The following is a 23032-nucleotide window of genomic DNA, read 5'->3' as shown; positions in this document are numbered from 1 at the left end:
CCCCACGACTGTGGCTCAATACAAAGACGTTGAAAATGGTCCCTACTGCTGCTGTGTAACGAGCGCGACAATAAGAGTCTGAGCGTTTGCCCAAAACAGGCACAACTCATTTCCATACACAGTTGCGACTTCATAAGACAAAGGTCGTACAATCAGAAATGGTTGTCTTTTTGGGTGTTAATTAAGCTAACACCCAGGGTGTTTGGACAGAAAAGGGTTGGGCTCCGATTAGTTGATCAAGACCGACTAATACAAAAGCTTCGCATCTTAAAATGTAAAGATTTGTCTATAATATGGCTTCCTAACATTTTTATAAGCATATTTAAATGCATGTTATAGCAGGGATTGAGGGATAGAACAATGGACGATAAATCTTACACCCCCACTTCCCCCCGAAAAAAATATAGTCTCTTGTGGGTGGACTGTATTTGGTGTTTTTTTTTAAATAAGAGTTTTGAAACTTGTATTGTACCTTCCTTTCCTGATATTTTATTCTTTTCTTCAAAATTTAGTCAATGCATGCAAATTTATTTTAATTTTCAACATGTATAAAAAGATATAGGTCAAAATTACCACTGTTTATAGACACGCGCAGCTTGTCATATAAAGTTTTGCATCCCTCACTCAATCATACTTCTCTATGTATTTATGATATGTTCTCTTATCTATAATTTGTTCTAACAATTTTAAAATGGTTTATGACAACTATAAGGATTTAAGTGAAACGTCCGATCGTACGTCTTTTCTTAAAAATAATTTTAACAAAGATTAATGCATCGTCTTAATTTGGTAGATCTAGTACAGAGCGCCAAATAAAGATCATAAATTTACTGCACTGATATTTTATGCATTAAGTTTACATTTTTTTTATTATAGATTGGTGTTTATGCGCTACTTCTGACAAATTTGTACCTGTTTTGTTTGAACGTGGCTTTTTAAATCTTGCTTGTTTTATTTTTAGTTAATATTTCTTAATCGAAATAGAAAAATATTACCTTTTTCATTTTTTCAAAAAAAACTTTAGAATTTTAGCAGGCATTGACATCACATTTCAGACTGTGTATTGTAACTCTGTGCAATTTTTTTTTTACAGGGAGGGAGTGGACAATGAAATTTAAATTATACTGCCATCAGAATGTCTTAAACCCTAATTTTGGGGTAGTATTGTATCTTGATTAATTATAACTAATACTTGACTGTTTAGTTTTAAAACTTTTTTGGGGGGGTATTCACCAATATTTTGATTTTAGTCACCGGGGGGGCTTTATCGTCCATAGTACTATCCCTTGAGATCCCTGAATTTTTGACAAGTGAAAGTGCAAATATTTTGTCTGGGTTTTGAAGCTTTTAACAAGGACAATAATGCAATAGAGAGAGGGGACAATGGGAGGTTTATTACACTATCCCCCAAAGTTTTATTATAACGTTTTCTTATTCATTGGCTTAATAATGTTGGGGACTTTCATGGAATTTTTATTGGTTGCCTCGTTAGGTTGAGTGACCAACATTTCAACGACTAATTGTAATCTACAGAATGGGTAATTTTGTGTATCATCATTGAGTTCATCGGCAATTGTCTAATTCTATCAGATTGGAGTGGACAGGATAATTCAAGCCCCTTATACATGGTCATTAATTGAAGAAAACTGCCTTTCCCTTTTTCATTCCCTTAAAAATAACCCACCCCCTAGAAAATCCTTCATATTTCATATTCTCTAAAGATTTACGGACTAACGAACGTACAGACATTAAGATATATAGAGTAGCTACTACTAATTCCAATATAATAGAAAGCTTCGCTTCAAAGAAGAAAATTACAATAAATCAAAAATTTATTTTTTCATAGAAAACACAAAAAAAGTAAATATAAAAATCACATTACAAAATTTAACTTAATGGTAACACAATGATAATAATAAATAAATTTGGTATTTTTCTATTATACATATTTTTACATTTAAACCTTTTTCCTAATAGCTTTTCTTAATTTTCTAAAATTTAGCTGTAAAGTATTTTAAATTAAATTTTAACTATACTTGAATGTGAGGTATAGGGCTTGAATTAATGGACTAATTTAGCATTAATAAATTAATTTAATTTATTCAACTAGTGACTTCATTAAAGCTTTTAAAAAAGTAATTAAATTAGTTGTAAAAATGCATAGACATGTACACTGCACTGTAAAAAAAACTATCCATTAAAGGGGGGAGGCGGGTGTGACACTTTTAAAAACCAAAACGAAGAGTCAAAGGAATTCAACTTAAAAAAAAAGAGTTACAGAACTAAAATTTGGCATGGCAGTTGATTTAAAGAGGTTCAATGTGCCGATTTCCGCCGAAAACCGTTAAAATCCTTTTTGTCTTATCTTGCCAAATCAGACAATTTTGAATTATAAGAGATAAACTTATTTTTTTATATAAAATTTCCCTTATATTAACACTTCTTATTTTTTTTAACAGTAATGTTTGAAATATTACAAGTTTCAATGATATAAACGGCAGTTTTCGGCGAGAGCGGCAGTTTCGCCGCCGTTTCTTCATAGTTCCACATTATAACTCATTAAAACGACTGCAATGCCAAATTTTAGTGCCGTAACTCTTTTTTAAGTTGAGTTAAGTCACTTTGAATAATACAGATTACTACTCACTATTACAACATCCAGAAAGACGTTTTAGAGGGTTAAAAAACATTGAAAGAAACAAATATTCAAAAAAACATGGTATAAGTTTATTTATTATTTTATTTCTTCATGAAACTAGTCCCTATTTTTGCATTATACATGGTCATTTTTTTTGCAAATTTTTGACACTTGACAAGAGTATACATATGTGTTAATGTTTGTATGTGTTAGAGAGAGAACGTTACTCCACTTTGAAATTGGCACATGCACACTTTTTTGCACATTTTCTTTTAGCCTGGCATGGTTCAAAAGTCTTATATAATCACAACACTATATACCAGGTTAGCATGGGTAGAAACTTAATATTCTACTGAAGTTTTTAAAAGTGTAAGAATCAAAGTTATTTTGCTTGCACTACAAAATATGATTTGGTTGGATGAATAACTGGTATTAACACACTTCTGCCTTGCAAAAAGGCCATAATTTTGCCATTTTAGTGTTTGTATTAACTTTGGAGCCTTTATTTTTTATAAAATATTTGGCTTTGGCAGTATCATTGATCACTTTTGGAAACTTTTAAAAATATTTTTTTTGGCAGATGTGTTTATTCCATTAAATTCGCACCAAAAGTTTGGTGGATATTATTTACAACTTGGTGAAGTTCTTGTGAAATATCAGCTGATGTTTGTGTCACATTGGCTGGCGTTGACGTGGCAAGCATCAGCTGTTGGCTAAATGTCGTTTTTGTAGACGCGTTGCCCGCGCTGTCCTGTGATTGGTTAATGTCTATTGATTGATTGATTGTACTACAGTGGGAGTGGTGTCCGCTGCTGCTATTGGTGGAATGTGAACTAAGGGAGCATTTTTCTTCGTCTAATAGGAAGCAGTCGTGGGGACAACGGAATACAGAACTGGTTGATCTATCCCCACCCATCAAAGAACCTAAAACAAATTATGAATTACATCATATACAATTCATCAAAATTATTTACTTCTTTATAGAAATAGCAATAAACTACAATATAAAAAAATCATGTTCAATGTATTAAGTAAGCAGAGCAAAAAGCTTGAGACATTAGAGAAACTGCATAGAAGCTAGATAAAGAGAAAGGGACTTAAAGGTTATTTTGACTATATAGCATAGAATAAAAGATTCTTATGTTAATATCAAACCTAAAAAAAAAATTTACAGTGTAAAATATTACAATAGTGGGGACTTCTGAGACTAGCAACTTATAGTGCCTAATAAAAAATGACATCATACAATACAAATGACCAATGATAGACCAGTATACATTATCATTGACCAATGGTAAAATGTATACTGGCCTATAATTGGTCATTTGTATTGTATGACGTCATTTTAATTAGGCACTGTAAGCTGCTTAGTTCTGAGAAAGTAGATTAGTGTAGGAGATAAGGTTTGACAAACTGTAGATATAGGGTAGCTGCTCTTCTTAAAATATATAATTTACCTGGGCAGGTTGGTGTAGACAGCCGTTGTGGTTGCCTCCAATCTGGCACCAGGTTCACACCCAGGGTGGAAGCTGGCCGGCTGCTAGAGTTCCCAGCTCCCGCAGGGTTCTGGCTGTAGTACGAGGTTGAGAGGGTGTAGGGCTGCATCCTGTGGTAGCCCCCCTCGGACCTGGAGGCAGAGATTTTCCTGTTCTGGTCAACATGGAATGGCTCAACTGTACTTGGCCTTGAAAACATCAAACCTTAAAAATAAACAAGTTTAAATAGTTAAAATTTATATATATCTCATATTGTCAGAGTATATAAAAAGCATATTACAACAGCACAAATTGATATATCCCTTTTTGAATTTTTACAATTATAAAACATTATACTATTTATCTATAATACAAAGTAGAACGATGTCTGTCTGTCCGTCTGTCTGTCCCTTAAGATCTCGGTAACCACACTGAACCGTCCGGATTCTACTCTTCAGGGTATATACCTATTGGTCCTGTGGTGGTTTTAAGCTATTTTCTTGGGGGGTGGGACACCCCAGACCCAAAAAAAAACCAAAAAATCCCCCCCCCATTTTTTTTTTGCTGAAGATCTCCTTGGTCCTTTAACGAATTTCACCTTAATTTTTTTTATCACCTCTAGGGGCGAAGCCGCTAGTAAGTATAATAGAAATAAATATTTGTCTTGAAAAATAGTAAAGTAAATTGTCATTTGGTAAAAAATTTTGATATCTAAACTTCAAAAAAAAATTACCTGGGGGGTGTAAAATGGTGAGGGGGCTATCTGATCCCTCCACACTAAAATGTGTCTCGTGCAGGGAGGGGGCATTTTTCATCCCGCCACCCCCAATATTAAGAGTCCCGTCGTGGCTGCTAATAACCGACGGCGGTTGGTGAAACGTGATGGAGCCACTCTCAATCTCGGCCAGTGATCTTTCTGTCTCGTACGACGCCGATGAACGTTTTGAGGAGGTTTGATTGTTAAAGTCGGGGTAAACATGGGACGTAATGGCGTGTGGGGGCAGCATTGTTACACCACTCTCGCCGCTCAGCTTGGCCGTGCGCTGGCTAAGTTTGCCGCCCGACAGGTCGGCCGCCGAATCGTCGCTGCCCTCGAACATACTGCCGTCCGCCGAGCTTGAGGTGTTCTGGTGCTTCTGGTGGTAGAGCATGGCCTCCGGGGTCGCGTAGTTACCCGCTCCTGCCCCGCGACTTGCATACCTATAAAGAAGAATATAATTGGAAAGGTTTTTTTATACAAATATTTATCAAACAATCCATAAGTGTTATACATTGTCAAATATATTTCCCAAATCTCATAATATAAATTAGTTAGTTATTTTTTTTGTCTGAAGCTAAAAATCTCGAAAAAATTTTATTCTGCATTTTAGTGATCTTACAATTTGGTCATACCAATGTTTTAAGTTTTCTAAAACTTTTTCTTCTTCATTCGAACTTGACCAAAAGTCTGATTTAAGTCTCTAGAGAAAAATCTAGTTAAATCTTACCTTGCCCCAATGCTGAATCCATAGCTATCAGGTGAGCCTCCAAATTCAATAACTGGCGCTGTTTTCTTAGAGTTCCGAGTTGACCATACAGAGCGAACCTTAACAAATTTAATTTATGTTTCCATCTCTCTATGTTAAATTAAATCTATTTAAGGTATTATCCTCTTAGAATTTTTTTCTTCAATTTTGAAAATTTTTATTTTGTCGCTCGTAATATTGAAATGAATAGTTTAATTATTGTCCCTGACAGCCGATTTAGGGTATTAAATCTATTTATCTATATATCCGTCTATCTTTCTCTCTGTCTATCTATCTATCTGTCTTTGTCTATCTATCTATCAGATAAATTTATTTTCTGTCTGTCTGTCTGTATACCTGATAATGGTCATCACTATCTTCCTATGATTCTCCGGATCATGGAAAGAAAACAAAGTCATTCCTAATTAGGACAGAAGTCACTGAAAATTGGTCTAAGGAAGGCTACTTATGTCCTTCATCTAACAAAATCTAACTTAAGGGAGGTGACTTATGTCCTTTGTCTGACAAATTCTTACATTAGGAAGGCTGCTTATGTCCTTCAAGTTGCAAAACTTAGCTTTTCTGTCCTTCACATAGCAAAACCTCACAAAACATAGCATTTCTGTCATTCACATAGAAAATTCTTGCAAAACATAGCATTTATGTCCTTCACATAGCAAATTCTTGCAAAACATAGCAAATTCTTGCAAAACATAGCATTTATGTCCTTCACATAGCAAATTCTTGCAAAACATAGCAAATTCTTGCAAAACATAGCAAATTCTTGCAAAACATAGCATTTATGTCCTTCACATAGCAAATTCTTGCAAAACATAGCAAATTCTTGCAAAACATAGCATTTATGTTCTTCACATAGCAAATTCTTGCAAAACATAGCAAATTCTTGCAAAACATAGCATTTATGTCCTTCACATAGCAAATTCTTGCAAAACATAGCAAATTCTTGCAAAACATAGCATTTATGTCCTTCACATAGCAAATTCTTGCAAAACATAGCAAATTCTTGCAAAACATAGCATTTATGTTCTTCACATAGCAAATTCTTGCAAAACATAGCATTTATGTTCTTCACATAGCAAATTCTTGCAAAACATAGCAAATTCTTGCAAAACATAGCAAATTCTTGCAAAACATAGCATTTATGTCCTTCACATAGCAAATTCTTGCAAAACATAGCAAATTCTTGCAAAACATAGCAATTATGTCCTTCACATAGCAAATTCTTGCAAAACATAGCAAATTCTTGCAAAACATAGCATTTATGTCCTTCACATAGCAAATTCTTGCAAAACATAGCAAATTCTTGCAAACATAGCAAATTCTTGCAAAACATAGCAAATTCTTGGAAAACTGTCCTTAACATAGCATTTTGGTCCTTCACATAGCAAAATCTCACAAAACATAGGTTTTACTGACCTTTTTCTACCAGGAGATCAGAACTAAATCAAAACACACATAACAAGAGTTTTACATAATTTAACTCTGCATAAATTATGATAATTCATTATTATTACCCCTCCCCCCCCCTATTTAAAATTTACCCCTGCATAAATTATGATAATTCTTTATTATTACCCCTCCCCCCCCCTATTTAAAATTTACCCCTGCATAAATTAAGATAATTTATGCTGAGTTAAATGTACTGTTTGAACTTCTATCTAACAGGATATGAGAACTTAATCAGAACACACATAACAAGAGTGTTTACATAGTACATTCAGATTAACAATTATTCAATTGGCCCCTTTCCAGTCCATCATATGACATGGGAAGGAGGTTGAGGAGCATTTTATGCAGCCTAAATTCCACTATGCTATGCCACTTTTCCTAAAAGGCGTCATAGCTGGCCTCTTTTGTGTCCATCATATGACATGGGAGGTGGTGCCATGTAGGAAAAGTGGCATTGCATTCTTGGGAATTTAGACTGCATAAAATGCTCCTCAACCTCCTTCCCATGTCATATGATGGACTGAAAAGGGGCCAGCTATGACGCCTTTTAGGCCCTAGAATGCAATGCCACTTTTCCTACATGGCACCATAGCTGGCCTCTTTTGTGTCACAACCTCCCAGTTCTCATATCCTGTTAGATAGAAGTTCAAACAGTACATTTAACTCAGCATAAATTATCATAATTTATGCAGAGGTAAATTTTAAATAGGGGGGGGGAGGGGTAATAATAAAGAATTATCATAATTTATGCAGGGGTAAATTTTAAATAGGGGGGGGGGGGAGGGGTAATAATAATGAATTATCATAATTTATGCAGAGTTAAATTATGTAAAACTCTTGTTATGTGTGTTCTGATTTAGTTCTGATCTCCTGGTAGAAAAAGGTCAGAAAAACCTATGTTTTGTGAGATTTTGCTATGTGAAGGACCAAAATGCTATGTTAAGGACATAAATGCTAAGTTTTCCAAGAATTTGCTATGTTTTGCAAGAATTTGCTATGTGAAGGACATAAATGCTATGTTTTGCAAGAATTTGCTATGTGAAGGACATAAATGCTATGTTTTGCAAGAATTTGCCATGTTTTGCAAGAATTTGCTATGTTTTGCAAGAATTTGCTATGTTTTGCAAGAATTTGCTATGTTTTGCAAGAATTTGCTATGTGAAGGACATAAATGCTATGTTTTGCAAGAATTTGCTATGTTTTGCAAGAATTTGCTATGTTTTGCAAGAATTTGCTATGTTTTGCAAGAATTTGCTATGTGAAGGACATAAATGCTATGTTTTGCAAGAATTTGCTATGTTTTGCAAGAATTTGCTATGTGAAGGACATAAATGCTATGTTTTCCAAGAATTTGCTATTTGAAGGACATAAATGCTATGTTTTGCAAGAATTTGCTATGTTTTGCAAGAATTTGCTATGTGAAGGACATAAATGCTATGTTTTGCAAGAATTTGCTATGATTTGCAAGAATTTGCTATGTTTTGCAAGAATTTGCTATGTGAAGGACATAAATGCTATGTTTTGCAAGAATTTGCTATGTGAAGGACAGATAAACTATTTTATGCAAGATTTTGCTATGTGAAGGACCAAAAAGCTAGGTTTTGTGTGGTGAAGGGAGGCTACTTATGTCCTTCATCTTGCAAAATCTTTGTTAAGGGAGACAAGTTATGCCCTTCATCTAACAAATTCTCACATAAGGGAAGCTACTTATGTCCTTCCTAGGAAGGTGACTTCTGTCCTAATTAAGGAATGACTTTGTTTTCTTTCCATGATCCGATTCTCCCGTCTATTTATCTATCTATGTATCTATGTAACTATCTATCTATCTATCTATATACATGATAATGATCATCACTATCTGGGGATGTCCTACCCGCCCCCTTCCTATGATTCTCCCGTCTGTCTATCTATATATCTAAGTATCTATGTAACTATCTATCTATCCATCTATCTATATACCTGATAATGATCATCACTGTCTGGGGATGTCCTGCCCGCCCCCTTTCTATGATTCTCCCGTCTGTCTATCTATCTAAGTATCTATGTAACTATCTATCTATCTATCTATCCATCTATCTATATACATGATAATGATCATCACTGTCTGGGGATGTCCTGCCCGCCCCCTTCCTATGATTCTCCCGTCTGTCTATCTATCTATCTATCTATATACCTGATAATGGTCATCACTATCTGGGGATGTCCTGCCCGCCCCCTTCCTATGATTCTCCCGCCTGCACATGAACATGGTGAGTAGCACGCACAGCAGTAATAAAAATAGGCAGGCCAGGATGCTTCCTGATACGATTCCAACCTAAAATAAAATATAATTTAGCATTTTATCTCTTGAATTACCTGGAGAGAAAGATTAATATTGGCCTGAATCTTTGGGTATTATTGTCAAATTTGATTGGTTGGTTTATGAACTAGTAGTGTTCAAACGTGTCAACAAATAATTGTATTCAACGGGTGGTTGTTTACCTTTGGTAAGCCATATCAATTTTCAGTCCATGGTCCAACAGAAAAGGATAACTAAATGGTTAATATGTAAGGAACACTCAACAGATAACTAACCCTATGATAGCAATACCTTTGTTTAAAATTTCCAACTGTTCACGGCAATGTGAGGTGCCTTTGAATGGGTCAAGACATTCCCAATGCCACCATTTTTAATATCACGTTCATGACATAGCAGCAGTAGTTTATATAGAGGGAATAGATTCATACATTATAATTGAAACAATGTTAGTTATGCACAAAGTGTCTTATTTTAGTAGAAAGAAAAAAAAGCATGAGCAGTTTGTGTGTTTTAATATTTTGCCATTTTAAAATTAATTTTGCGTAAAAGTAACAACACCATAGCTTTGATGTTTCTAAAATGGATTGCTGTTCAATAGAACACCTAATATGGTAAATTTTAATTTATTACGTCATTTAGTACATTTTTGGTCTTTCTTCTAATGCAAAATTTTTATTTTCAATTTAATAGCGTAGCTACTTTACAACTATGATATAATCAGTTGAAAAATAAACGTTTTCTTTCTCGTTGGCTTAACAACTTAAGGAACTTTAGTGAATTTTGATTGGTTGATTCATTAAGTTTAGTGATTAAACGTTTCAACCACTAATTTTAATCTACAGAAGAGTTAATTTTGTGTATCATCATTGGTGATGGACATCAATTTATCGGCCATTGTCTCATCCCTTTAGATCCCTGAATACTTATACTAACAAACAAGTGATAAACAAATTTTAAAAAGACCAAATAAATAAACAAAAGGTTACCCTACAAACAAAGCTTCTTGTAACAAGTACGTGCTATCCTTAACAGGGCAAAGAATCAAAGATTAACATTACAAAGAATTGGAAGTTCTAACTGGGCATTGACTGACATATTAGTGACATGACGTTATTCTAATAACTATATGTATTATCATATTATCAATTATTTACTAGGGGCACTTAGGAGGGTTTGCTGGGGGGAGGGTGTGTCGAACCTTCCCTTTCAAATTTTAGTTTTAGAAAGAAGGAGAAAAGGAAGTGCGAATTCTCTTGGGAGGGTAACAGTAACCTCAAACTAGTAAACCTTCCCTGGACAAATAAAGAACCATAATAATGGAGAACCATATCGGTGGTTAGCGAGATCCTTCGATGCAGACAAACATACAGATAAATATCCTGTAATTTTCATTTATGTATAGAGAAGCCACGCTCCCAATAAAATGTTGGTTGAAGGGTATTTCCTGTAAAAATTAACAGGAAACTTCAGACACAGAGATATGCAATACAAAATGTTATAAAACCCAGTAAGGAAGTGGACAATAGGCTGCTTAGTCCCCAAAGTTTTATAATAGCGTTTTCTAATTCCTTAGCTTAACAACGTTGGGGGACTTTTATTGAGTTTTGATTAATTGGTATCCAAACGAGTGTCCAAACGTTTCAAACACTAATTGTGATCTATAGAACTAGTAATTTTGTGTATCATCATGGGGGATGTATATCAATTTATCGGCCATTGTCTTATCCCTGATAAAAAACAACATAACATACAAATAAACTAATTTAAATAAATTAAAAACCATATTTTTATTTGATTAGAATAATGCTATCTTGATACTATTAACGATAAAATGACCTCCAATTACGATAAACAAAATTTCCCTCTGATAGGTTAAGATTATTGGTATAAAAGTTCGTACACTGCTAAAGTCTTCAAAGTTTTTAAGCCAACAGATGAACTAGCTGATAAAACTTTGTGGGCTATTATGATATTTTGTCTAAAAGCCCCACCCTTCCTGTTCATGGCCATTTTAATACTATTTAATATTACTAGCGATTACGCCTCTAGCACCTAGGGGAGTTGTATTCAAAGGAACAGAGAGGAGCTGTAAAATATAGCTTGAAACCATACCATGATTTAAAACTGAAAATAAAATAGCCTAAAACTACCATAGGGCCTCATATAGAGAACCCAATCGAATAAGTAGTTATTGAAATCTTAAAAAAAATATTTACTACTTTTTAAACGGAATTCATATCCCAACATGAAACTTGTAACAAGTGATAATTAAGTCAACTAAGTTTAGATTTACATTTCCTATATTTCATTTTAGTTTCATGGTTAGAAATAACGATCATATCATATTTGGGTGTGCATTCAGTTCTACATATTGTCACAAGCACATAGCGTTTCATACTTACCAAGGATCTAAAGGGATAGGACAATGTCCGATAATGGGTATCCTCAATACACAATGATAAAATTGATGATACACAAAATCACCCCTTCCGTAGATTACAATTAGTGGTTGAAACGTTTGGACAATGAATCCACCAATAAAAATTCAATAAGAGTCCCCTTAATTGATTTCAGTCTGTCTAAAGCAAAAGGATTCAATAACTGCTATCAATATCAGCTTATACCATTTTAAGGGGATTATATGTTGGTTTCATGCTATAATTTGAGGACAATATAGAACCCTAACCAGAAAATGTAATAGGTAATAAAAAAGGCATATCCGGTATTCAATTAAAATAATGTTAATGCTCTAAAATTGAAAAAAAACATGGCTTTTTCTCCCACTATAACAACCTGTATGTGTATATATATCAATTATTTTCTTTTTACGGGACTTTTAAAACTTAATATTTCTTTTAATATAATAATACTTAATAGTCACATTTATGACCTTTTTAAATAATATAATGGTATTAAAATGAACAATAAAATCTAATCTAATCCTATTTTAAGTACTAATCAAAAAAGGACCGTACTATTTTTTTACTTAATATTCTTTTAAACTTTTGTAATACAACTGAAAATTGCTTCATCAATTTAGGTTGCTATTTCCCCTGCCATTTATTGGTCAGTTCGTTCATCCAGTAGGAGAGGAGAGGTTGAGGTCAAGGAGGTGTTAGGTGAGAAATCATTACTTTAGCCCACTACGTGTTTCACTTTATTAAAAAACATGAAAATCTGTTGTTAAATGCAAGTAATAATATATCCATTCGCACTTACAAATATATAATAAAAGGGGTGTGCAATAACTTGCGTATGAAATTTTAAATACGCAAAAGGTCAAATATTTAGTAGATTACGATAGTTGTTAGTGAGGAAAATGACGCAAATGGGAAGGAGCAGATTGTGCTATTGTAATAATATGCGGTTCTAATAACTTTCAATTGTGATACATATGCGGCATTGACACTAAACTAAAAGTTAGGTACTAACAATAGAACTGTGTATGGAGTTTACATTTTTTAATCCGGAAAAAGCGGATTAAACATATAAAATTTATTGTATACTTAAAATCAAAGAAAGAATCAAATTTTCTATATTTATTTCTAATAAAATTAAAATATTCTAAGACAAAAACTTAGTTCAATTTAGCAAGTTATATCAATTAATTTTGTCTCTTGTAGAATTAAGTAAATTAACATCAATGGTTAAGGTCTTTATGTTGATTAAGGTCTTTAAAATGGCCATAACGTTTAAATTCTTCAGAATACATATCCTTAGTAATAACTGTAGTTTTGTTTTACATTTGAGTGTCAAAATTTTAGGTTATTTATTTAAAATTTGGTTTTAAAATATCAATTTAGCAGTTTTATAGCGCAGCTAATCTAAAACTAGAGTACGTATGTACGTCATTTAATATTGTGAGCCAGAGAGGGAAGGGACATTGGGCTGTTTATTACACTAGTCATCAAAATTTTCCAATGACGTTTTCTTATTAGTTGGCTAAACAACTTTGGGGACTTTGATTGGTTGATTCATTAAGTTGAGTGTACTAACGTTTTAAAAACTAATTGCAATCTATAGAAAGGTTAATTTTTTGAGTCATTATTGGGGATGAAGATCAATTTATCGGCCATTGTTTTAGATCCCTGATAGCTAACTATTTTTTATGATTATAGAATATATTATAATGTCAAAAACTGTCAATATTATTTAATAAATCATTTTATAGGCGAACATCGTTATAAAGTACGTTCAATTATGAATAATCGATGTTATTAAATTTCAAAATGTATAATTAAACAAGGAAGTTACGAGAAATATTACTTTTCGAGGAGCTAATTTAAATCTAGTTTAGAAAAAAAGTCGAGTAAAGGATTATTAAAATCAAAAAAAGGAAAATTTCTCTAAAAAGTAAAATATATGTACAATCAAGTAAAAATACAGAGATTAGAAAATTTGGCGAGAAATCAACCTCCTCCCAATCATGGAAAACAAAATTAACCCTTAACAGTCGTTCCCCTTGCCGCACCTTTATCGTTTAGGGTTACGTCTTCTGTAGAAATAAGAAATAAGAATAAGAAAATGTGGTTATGAAACTTTATAAAACAATGTACCATCCTTCGCTGTAAATATAAGTTTTTTTTTCGAAAAAATAACCCTATCTCTGAATAAGACTTAAAACCAATGACTTGGGGACTTGAGGGTTTCCGAGGGAAATGATACCACAATATCTTAGCGCAGCTACCTACCTATCATACAATTTGTTTTGTATGTCAGTCTTTTTAATAGTTTTTAAAGTGGGATATGAATTTAATTTTTTAACCTCTAAAGTAAATGGTTTAGCAGTTTTTTTCTAAATAATTTTCAAAGGTTTATTTTACAAATAAAATTATGATTATCTCTATTATTTTACGGGGATGGTGGTACCCTCACCCAAAATAGTTATAAACCTTCCAAGGACCTATGAGAAGATACACGGTAAAGGAGAACCATATCGGTTCAGCGGTTACAGAGATCTTTTGGTACAAACAGACAGAGATCCTGTTACTTTTTGTATAAGGATATCCCTACATTTTAAAAGTTTTATCTAAAATTTTCTATTGATGACAACGTCCTTGTTTTTTAAAACCACTAATCCCTAACTTCTTGTGCGTGTTATTAGAAAGAAGTGGGTCAAATTAATTCAGGATTTGGGGGGATAGGTCATTGGACAATAAATCTATTGCCTACCAATTTGATACTTGAATTACAGGGAGGGATGGGACAAAAGACTGTATGTTATACTAGAGTACCCAAAGATAACAACCACTTTATCTAATTCTTTGGCCCATGAATTTTGGGTACTTTTAACTAAGTGCTCAAACATTTCAACCAATACCTAATATTTATTTACAGAAAGAAAATCCTATCATTGTTGTCTTAATATCCCTAGGTAAACATATAACGGGAAAAACTCTAGATTAATTTATTTCCCATTGTCCCCTCCCTTCCTATTTATTTTTATATTTATACTTGTTTTGTATAATTCAAGTATGTAATATGTAAATTTGTCAAAATCTAGCTAATTTAATTTTTTTATTCGTACAAATGTTAATGTGTTATCAATTCCGCTTTTTATCACATCCGCTAGAAGATACAATCCTATTTCTTTCTAGTGTAGATTAGAACTCGCTAACCAATGAACCGATCTTATATAAGCTTACATAGGTAAAGGGATGGTTTTTTTTATGCTATTTTGATAAGTCTTAAATGCAAGAGACGAATTTACTAGTATGATACAAAACAGCATGATTTTATTATTCAGGTCTAAAGATCGCAGAAATAAGTTAGAAATAGTTTTCTATTCCATTTTAGGCTATTTCTCTGTCCAATACCAACTATCCTAAAAGGTAGATGCCACAAAATGAAGTAATGTATTTTGTAGTGTAATAATAATGTGCGATTAGGGTGATTTGTATATTTTTGTGGAAAATATGACATACCACCATTTATGTATTTGTACAAATGTAATGTCAATGAAATGAAATAAAAAGTAAAGTATCATGTCCTGTAAATCTAAAAGTGTGCGTACACTTCCACTCAATATAAAATTATTATAACTGAATATTATTACAACAGCAAAAACTGTTCCTTCTCCTTAGTTTAATTGTATCATTCAACACTCCAACTTATTTCATTGCTATGCAGGGGCGTCCAAGCTTTTTCATTTGGGGGGGGGGGGGGTAAAATTTTGAAAATAAAATTTTTTTGGGGGGGGGTAAAATTTTGAAAATAAAATTTTTTTGGGGGGGGGTAAAATTTTTAAAATAAAATTTTTTTGGGGGGGGGTAATCTTTATATCATTGAGGTAAGCTTTTTTATTTGGGGGGGGGGGGGTAAAATTTGAAAATCTAAATTCACTTGGGGGGGGGGGATAATTACCCCTTTACCCCCCCCCCTCCCTTGGACGTCTATGTTGCTATGGTGTCTATTTTTAAAAAATGAAACACTATGCGCAAGTGTACGCACACCAAATATAAATAAAAGTTTATACAAACTGAAATTAAATTGACGAACAGAAAACTGTATATTATAATTCATTATATTAAAGTTTAAACTGCAAGATATCTAATCATGAAGCCAATAAGCTAATAGAATTAGAATCAAATATGATATACTGAACTTTTGAGTCTATTTGGGGGGTATTATAAACTCTTAAGGAGTTGTTTTATAAATTCGGCGGTTTCCAAAAATAGCTTCAGTATATATATAAAAACATTTTTTCCATATAAATGTTTGTTTAGGCCTTGAAATGAAAAAAGTGGAATCTGTATGGAAAAAAAATAAAAAGTCATGGGTTATGACTTTTCATTTAGAAAATGTGGTCTAAATCATTTTAAAAAGATTAGTAATAAAGCTTTTTATAAATCTTCTTTTTATATCTAATGACAGAGATATGGCACTAGAATAAAAATGTTTATCCTTCACAAATTATATTTGAGACCAATATATTGTTTTTATGTTCTGCCTATATTGACAAAAAAAATACCGCTATTGAAAATTCAAAACAGACAATCGAATTTTCCTTAGATAGCATATCTCTGGTATTAGATGCTTTAACATTATTTGCTGAGTGGGTGCGCGTAGCACATCCAAAATTTTGACAACCCTTTAAACTTTATAACTAAGGAGGTTGGTACTTTCTGAAAGGGCATTTAATCAGGGGGGGGGGGGGGAGATGATTTAGAGGGTACCAACACCACCACCTTGCACCTAGATATCTAAAGGAATAGACAATGACCTAACATAATTTATTAAAAGTCCACAAAGTTGTTAAGTCAACAAATTAAAACGTCATTATAAAACTTTGGGGACTAGCATGATAAACAGTCCATTATCCCCCAGCTCTCTGCCTTGCACAACCCTATGGTACAAGTTTTAAAAAGTTACCAACCTTTTCCGCATAGCTGATGACAGGCAGAGGGGGAGGCATGGCGTTCACATGAATCCGAATAAAATCTGAGTAGCTGTACAATATTTTACCAGTCTCGTCCTCCTGACGTACAGTACACCTAAAAAAAAAAAAAATAATTAAAATATTTTGATCAGTAAACATAGCATTAATGGATGTAATTTTGCCACTGAAAATAAAATTAAGGCTTGAATTTTTAACACTGGATATAAAAAATAATGGATGTATGTATTTAACCACAGTAACAGGTTTACATATTTGAGAAAAAAAACAGCTAGTTTTTTTTTTTCTGGTTGTAAAATTGCAAAGCGTCCAGGAAGATGGAAATATAGAAAAAATAACTAGATAAAATAGATAGAAAAAAACAAATAAATAAATTTATGTATAAAATGATAGCAAAGATACACAGATATAATAATAAATGGACCTACCTTATTGTAGAGTTTGTATCGTTTATATTGGCTCTATAAACTATGGATGAAACGCTGTTCACTATTTTCCCCTCCTCCAAATAGGCATGCTGGCCCTGAAAATAAAATTAGGTTAAAATTATAATAAAAAAGAACAGTAGACTGGTATACAGTAATAACACATAAAATGTGAATAAATGCTAAAGCACTAACCTAAACCCGTTCAATAAAATTCAAAACTTTAAAAATGACATTTTACTAAGACTACAAAACGCCCTTCCTGTTTAACTCTTTTTGTGACTGTTGAATCTATTTTTAACCAGGTGGGGTGCTTTTTTAATGTTTTCTTTGAAATCAGTTTTTAAGATATATGTTTTATTTCTTTTATGTTACAATATTTCATTATGTAAAGTGTTTAAGGTGCTTGGTTTTTTATTGTTCATTGAATTCTGTACTTTCGTTTTAGGCCATTTTATTTTTAGATTCAAGTTTAAGCCTTTTTATTTTTCATTTTACTCTTGGTATGATTGTATTTTAAAAAATTATTCTTAGATTTAAGTCTAGGTATGGCTATTTTACTGTTGCCCCTCCCTTCAATGTTAGGGACGCAGCCGCTAGTTGAATAAAAATAATTATAAAAACTAACCCCTTTCTCCTTAGGTACCGGAAACGGAAATTCAACAATTTCTTAAGTTTTACTTTTTTCCATAATTTTAATACTTTTACTTCTTTACGTGTCAATTCTAATTTGTTTTAGCTACTCGTTAGCCCTTTTTGTCTTTTTTAATAACTAAACAAAACACAGGACAAAAGAAGCTTCCTTGCAGAAATATATAATAATGGTTTTGTCTCTCTAGTCGTTCTTAATATTAAAGACAAATAACCCCTTGATTGCATAAATTTTCTCTTAAAAATTCTTGATTGAACATGGTAGATTTATTTGTGTCTGTATATGAGCTAAGACATTCCCTATTCGAGTCAAGGTCAAGAAAAATAAGGACGATTACGGTAATCATTAGCAAAGCTCATTGAAAATCAGTTAAACAGATCGGCATAAAATCATAAGAGAAAATATAGGATGAAAGATGAAGAGAGATAGAGAAAGAGAGAGTGTTATATAAAGCAAGATAAGAAGAGAGAGAGTGAGAAATATGGAAGTATTTTGCGTTAATGACTGATGGAAAAAAAACAGAGATAATAACTTATTATATAATAGCTTCGCTAATAAAAATTTAGATAATTTAATGATCTCTTGTGAAATATGATATATCATAATGGAGTGCCTTATAGATAGCAAGATTATGGAATTTATACAGTCAGTTATGACCATGAATATGTCGACATTGCAATTAATAAAGTCATTAGTATAGCGTCATTTACTAGCGAGCGGTTTGTCCCTATTATCTAGGGAAGAAAGGCCAGTAAATTATCCTAAAACAACCCAGTACCTATGTTAAGCTTCTAAAAACTGAAAAATAATACTTTAAATAATAGGTTATGTTTAGGACAATAAAATTTTATTTGTTTGTCGACGCAACATTAGAAAGGGTATACTGACAAAATATTTATAAAAAAAACCTTGCTATAAAAAAGGAACACTTTTGCATTGCACATAAAACAATGTCTTTTTCTTCATTATTAAACCTGACCTTCTAAAGGATTGGGAAAATTAATCGGAAATACTAATCATCATATTGTCATGGGGGCGTATTTCTTTATAGGTAAGGGGGGGGGGTGACTCCCTTTTTCAATGATTATTAGTTTGACTTTGCTGTTATTGTATCTTTTTAACATCTAACATTTAAATCTTCAAATGTAGATATAGATTTCAAGTATCTAGTGTTTAATCTTTGAATTGGATATTGAATAATGACAATGGGCTGTTTATTACACTAGTGCCCAAAGTTTCAAACTAATGTATTCTTATTCGTTGGTTGAACAACTTTGGGGACTTTTAAATTTTGTTTGTTAGTTCATTAAGTATTATCATTGCGAATACATCACTTTACTGGTATTGTCTTATCCCTTTAGATCCCTGTATTTAATATCAATAAGATACTTCCTTTATTCGTTTGATAACCTTCGCCTTTGATGAAATAATTTTGATGTATTGATCAGGGGTTAAAGTAACAGCAATTGCTTTCAAAAGATCTCAAAAATAGCAGGACCGATACAATTTTACTATACATGCTGGCATTAACCCTTACAGATCGGGGGGGGGGGGGGGCTCCAAGAGCCCCCCCCTCTAGTTTTTTTCAATCTCATTTTTTTTGTAGGTAAGATGGAGTGCTGTGACTTCATGACTTTTTAAGTTTAGTAATTATACGTCGGCAAGAGTTGATTTTATTAGGATATCTGGTCTGTGTCGGTCGTGGTGTCCGGTCAAAGTCGGTTGGGTAGCACCAAATTTAGAAAAAAAATCTAAGTAAATCTTAATTTCTACATTATGACTTTTGTGTATAAGGTAGAAACCTAAAATTTTTTTGGTGAATACTTAGATATCAATGACCTTCTGATAAAAGTGGTGTTATGACCGTTTGACCGCTCCCTGACCGACTTTGTGACCGATTTTTGTCTGGCTTTTACTACAGACATATATCATGAATATCGTGGCTTCTATTACAGCTAGAGACCTATAATTTTTTTTGGTAAATCCTTGAGCAACAACAAACAGATAAAAATATTAATTGGCGCCGCCAACCGCCGTTTTACCGCCGTAACCGCCGAAAATGGCGGTTTCCGTTATTTGCCGTTTTTCGGCGATGATCAGAAAAAGTATTTTTTTTTTTATGAAAAATAAAAGTTCATCCTAAAATTTGGTCATCCTAGCTGCAAAATTGGCCGCTCTACAGCTGTTTTAAAATTTATCGGCTGGCCGCTAAAAAGCGGCTAAGGAGCGGCCTGGCCGCTATGACTAGAAAAAGTAATTTTCTCTAAAAATACACATGAACCACCAGAAAAAAATTTTACGTCTTTATCTGTAACAGGAGCCGAGATAGAGGGGGGGGGCTCTTGGAGCCCCCCCCCCCCCCCCGATCTATTAAGGTGGGAATTGGGGCCCGAGCTGTAAGGGTTAAGTTATTTTAGGCGAGAAAAATTCCTTTCAATATATTTCTAGGCTATATAATTGGGAAGTGAGAATTGATAACAAATTTATCAATCCGTCAATTTTAATTTATATTTCTAAATTTTTGTTTTTGGTAGGTAACTGGTCAATATCAGAGGAATGTAACTGAATTATTTAGCAAAAAAGTCCACATCATTTTTATTTATTTATCAATACCTTTATTATAAGTAATAGCTTAATAAATTACCATGGTTCTTTAGTACTTTATAGCATACTTTATTATGTTTTATAGCCATATAATTTAAATCATTATTTGCTCACGTAAGTTTTTTTTCTTTCCCCTTTTTGCTAATTTATCTTGCTAAAGTTTCACATGGTAGCCAGGGATCTAAAGGGATAAGATAATTGCCACTAAATTGATGTACATCCCCAATGATGATACACAAAATAAACCCTTCTGTAGATTAAAATTAGTGGATGAAACGTTTGAACACTAAACTTAATGAAACAACCAATCAAAATTGATGTTATTTTAAAACTTTGGGGACTGGTGTAATAAACAGCCCATTGTCCTCTCTTTTTCTGGATGGTGCAATGTAAAACTTTTGTGCTGTTATTATAACAACATATCAACATATTTAGACATTTTTAAAGTTAATTTGCTTTATGATTTTGAAGTGTTAAAAAATTGTAAAAAATTACAAGAAAAATAGTAAAATATTTTCCCAGGAAAGAACTGCAAAGATTCCAGGGATTACAACAAGGACGAAAAAATGTCCGAAACTAGCGAAGCCTTAAAAATATTCTATACATTGATTAAAAGTAAAAATAAGTCATTGTCCAACTGCTTTTTTCCAAACAATTCAACTAATTATCTTAATCTACAATAGAGGTAGTTTTGTTTATCCTAATTGGGGGTGTATTGTGCAATTAATCGCCAATTGTCTTATCCCTTAAGATCTCTGAGTCTTGTTTGCCCAACAGAACTCTATATACTCTATTGTAGAGTATAATCGCTGCTCAAAAATTGTCGCAATATGGAATAATTTAGGTGGGGGGTTTCCTAAAAATTGAACTGTAATAACATGTGTTTTTATTCTCAAATAGAAGGATGTATACCACTTTAAACCCCCCCCCCCAAAAAAAAAAACATTCCTATCAAATACAGATAATTCATTGGTTGGCATAAAAATTTAGTTTCTTTTAATAAATCTTGTTTGTTTGGTTCTATCTAGTAGCGTCCACACTTTTCAACCAATGATCAATTTAGATCCTTGCATATTATTACATTGTTAGAATAGATTTTAAATAGAACACTAACGCCCCTATTGATTACCTAAATCCAATGAAATAAAATACACAAATCCAAAAAAAATATAATTCAAATGAATAATCTATAAATACGATCTTTTAAAACTTTTTTTCGATTGTAAAGAACCACTGAATTTTTTTTTTTTAAATCTGGTTGACATACATTCAATTTACAAGGCAAACAACCCTTTGATTGCATGGCCATTTTCTTGGCGTCACACATATTTTTTATTTGCACTTACTATTTACCAACAAAAAAAGGGGGAAATATAATAGCCTGAAACCACCCTAAGACTAAAATTTAGAAATAAAACAAACCCTCCAAGACCTTTGTGAAGCTTCCCTAAAATAAAGTACTCAATCGGTTCAGTGGTTAGTAAAATGTTACTATTTAATATGATAAGATATATTATTGTCATGCTACTGGCATAGCATAGTAACAACACATAATCCTACTTTGATAGACACACTCTTAACATAGCAGCAGTATGTGTTTTAACATATTTGTAAATTGTTTGGTGGATAATCTAAAAAAAACTAAGTTGTTGAAGAATAGAGAGGTGTTAAATTTCAGAGCATCTATTAGTGTGCATTAAATTCCGCATAATATACCATTCATATGGAGTTTCATGGTCAAAAAACACACAATCCTTACGTAACATGATGTCTGTCTGTCAGTCTGTCTGTTTGTAACGAAGGTCTAGCAAACATCTGAACCTATATGGTTCTCTTTTTCTGGGTAGCTTCGCATAGGTCCGGTGAAGGTTTATAACTATTTTTGGAGAGGTTATTACGACACTCTCAAGAGAAATCCTAGAATCCTTTAGGGGGCGTATCCGCTAGTACCAGATAATCTTCTAGTATTATTGATACGAGTAAAACAATAGCCATTTTGTACTGTAATAATCACAAATCATGGATCTAAAGGTATGAGACAATGGCCGATAAATTGATGTACAATTACATCCCCAATGACAAAAAAAATCCTCAAATTTTTTTAGCCAACGAATAAGAAAACGTTTTTATATAACTTTGGGTACTAGTGTAATAAATAGCCTAATGTCCCCTCCCTCCCTGTGTAATAATGATATGATATTAAGATACTTTGCTAGTGCGGAATTGAATGCACACTAATATCTATCATTCAGAAATAAACATTGCTCGTGATTTTTTCTCATTGTTTCAATCCTGTAATGTTTGTGTGAATTATACTGGTACCCAAAGTTTGCGTTAGATGACAAAAATAATTTGGGGACTTGGTGGGGTTGAACAATCATTCCCATGAATAATTTTAATCTACAGAAGGGGGAAATTTTGTTTATAACAATTAGGTTTGTACATCAATTTATCGTCTATTGTCTTATCATTAGGAAGATCTATTAATTACAAGTACATATGAAGATGCTTTACATATATAAAAATAAACCAGATAATGTAATATCAGAAATGGCTAGACCTTATAAT

At 32.7% G+C, this 23032-nt stretch overlaps 1 protein-coding gene across 1 annotated transcript in view; it reads right to left on the bottom strand.

Annotated features, from left to right (window-relative positions):
• Nucleotides 1-1819: 1819 nt before the first annotated feature.
• LOC145334600 (uncharacterized) overlaps nucleotides 1820-23032 on the bottom strand; it is a 90030-nt gene continuing 68817 nt past the window's right edge. Inside the window, exons 7-13 of the mRNA XM_080180119.1 lie at nucleotides 17212-17306; nucleotides 16763-16880; nucleotides 9262-9402; nucleotides 5601-5698; nucleotides 4847-5313; nucleotides 4096-4338; nucleotides 1820-3562 (exon numbers count right to left, since the gene is read on the bottom strand). Coding sequence (XP_080036245.1) covers nucleotides 3225-3562; nucleotides 4096-4338; nucleotides 4847-5313; nucleotides 5601-5698; nucleotides 9262-9402; nucleotides 16763-16880; nucleotides 17212-17306 — 1500 coding nt within the window. The 3' untranslated portion in view covers nucleotides 1820-3224. The remainder of the gene's footprint in view (nucleotides 3563-4095; nucleotides 4339-4846; nucleotides 5314-5600; nucleotides 5699-9261; nucleotides 9403-16762; nucleotides 16881-17211; nucleotides 17307-23032) is intronic.

The sequence above is a fragment of the Acartia tonsa genome, chromosome 12 (genome assembly GCF_053477335.1).
Source record: "Acartia tonsa isolate MP-2025a chromosome 12, ASM5347733v1, whole genome shotgun sequence".
In the NCBI taxonomy this organism is placed as follows: Eukaryota; Metazoa; Arthropoda; class Copepoda; order Calanoida; family Acartiidae; genus Acartia; species Acartia tonsa.
The sequence above is the reverse complement of the archived record's forward strand: the minus strand, read 5'-3'. Positions and strand labels throughout refer to the sequence as shown.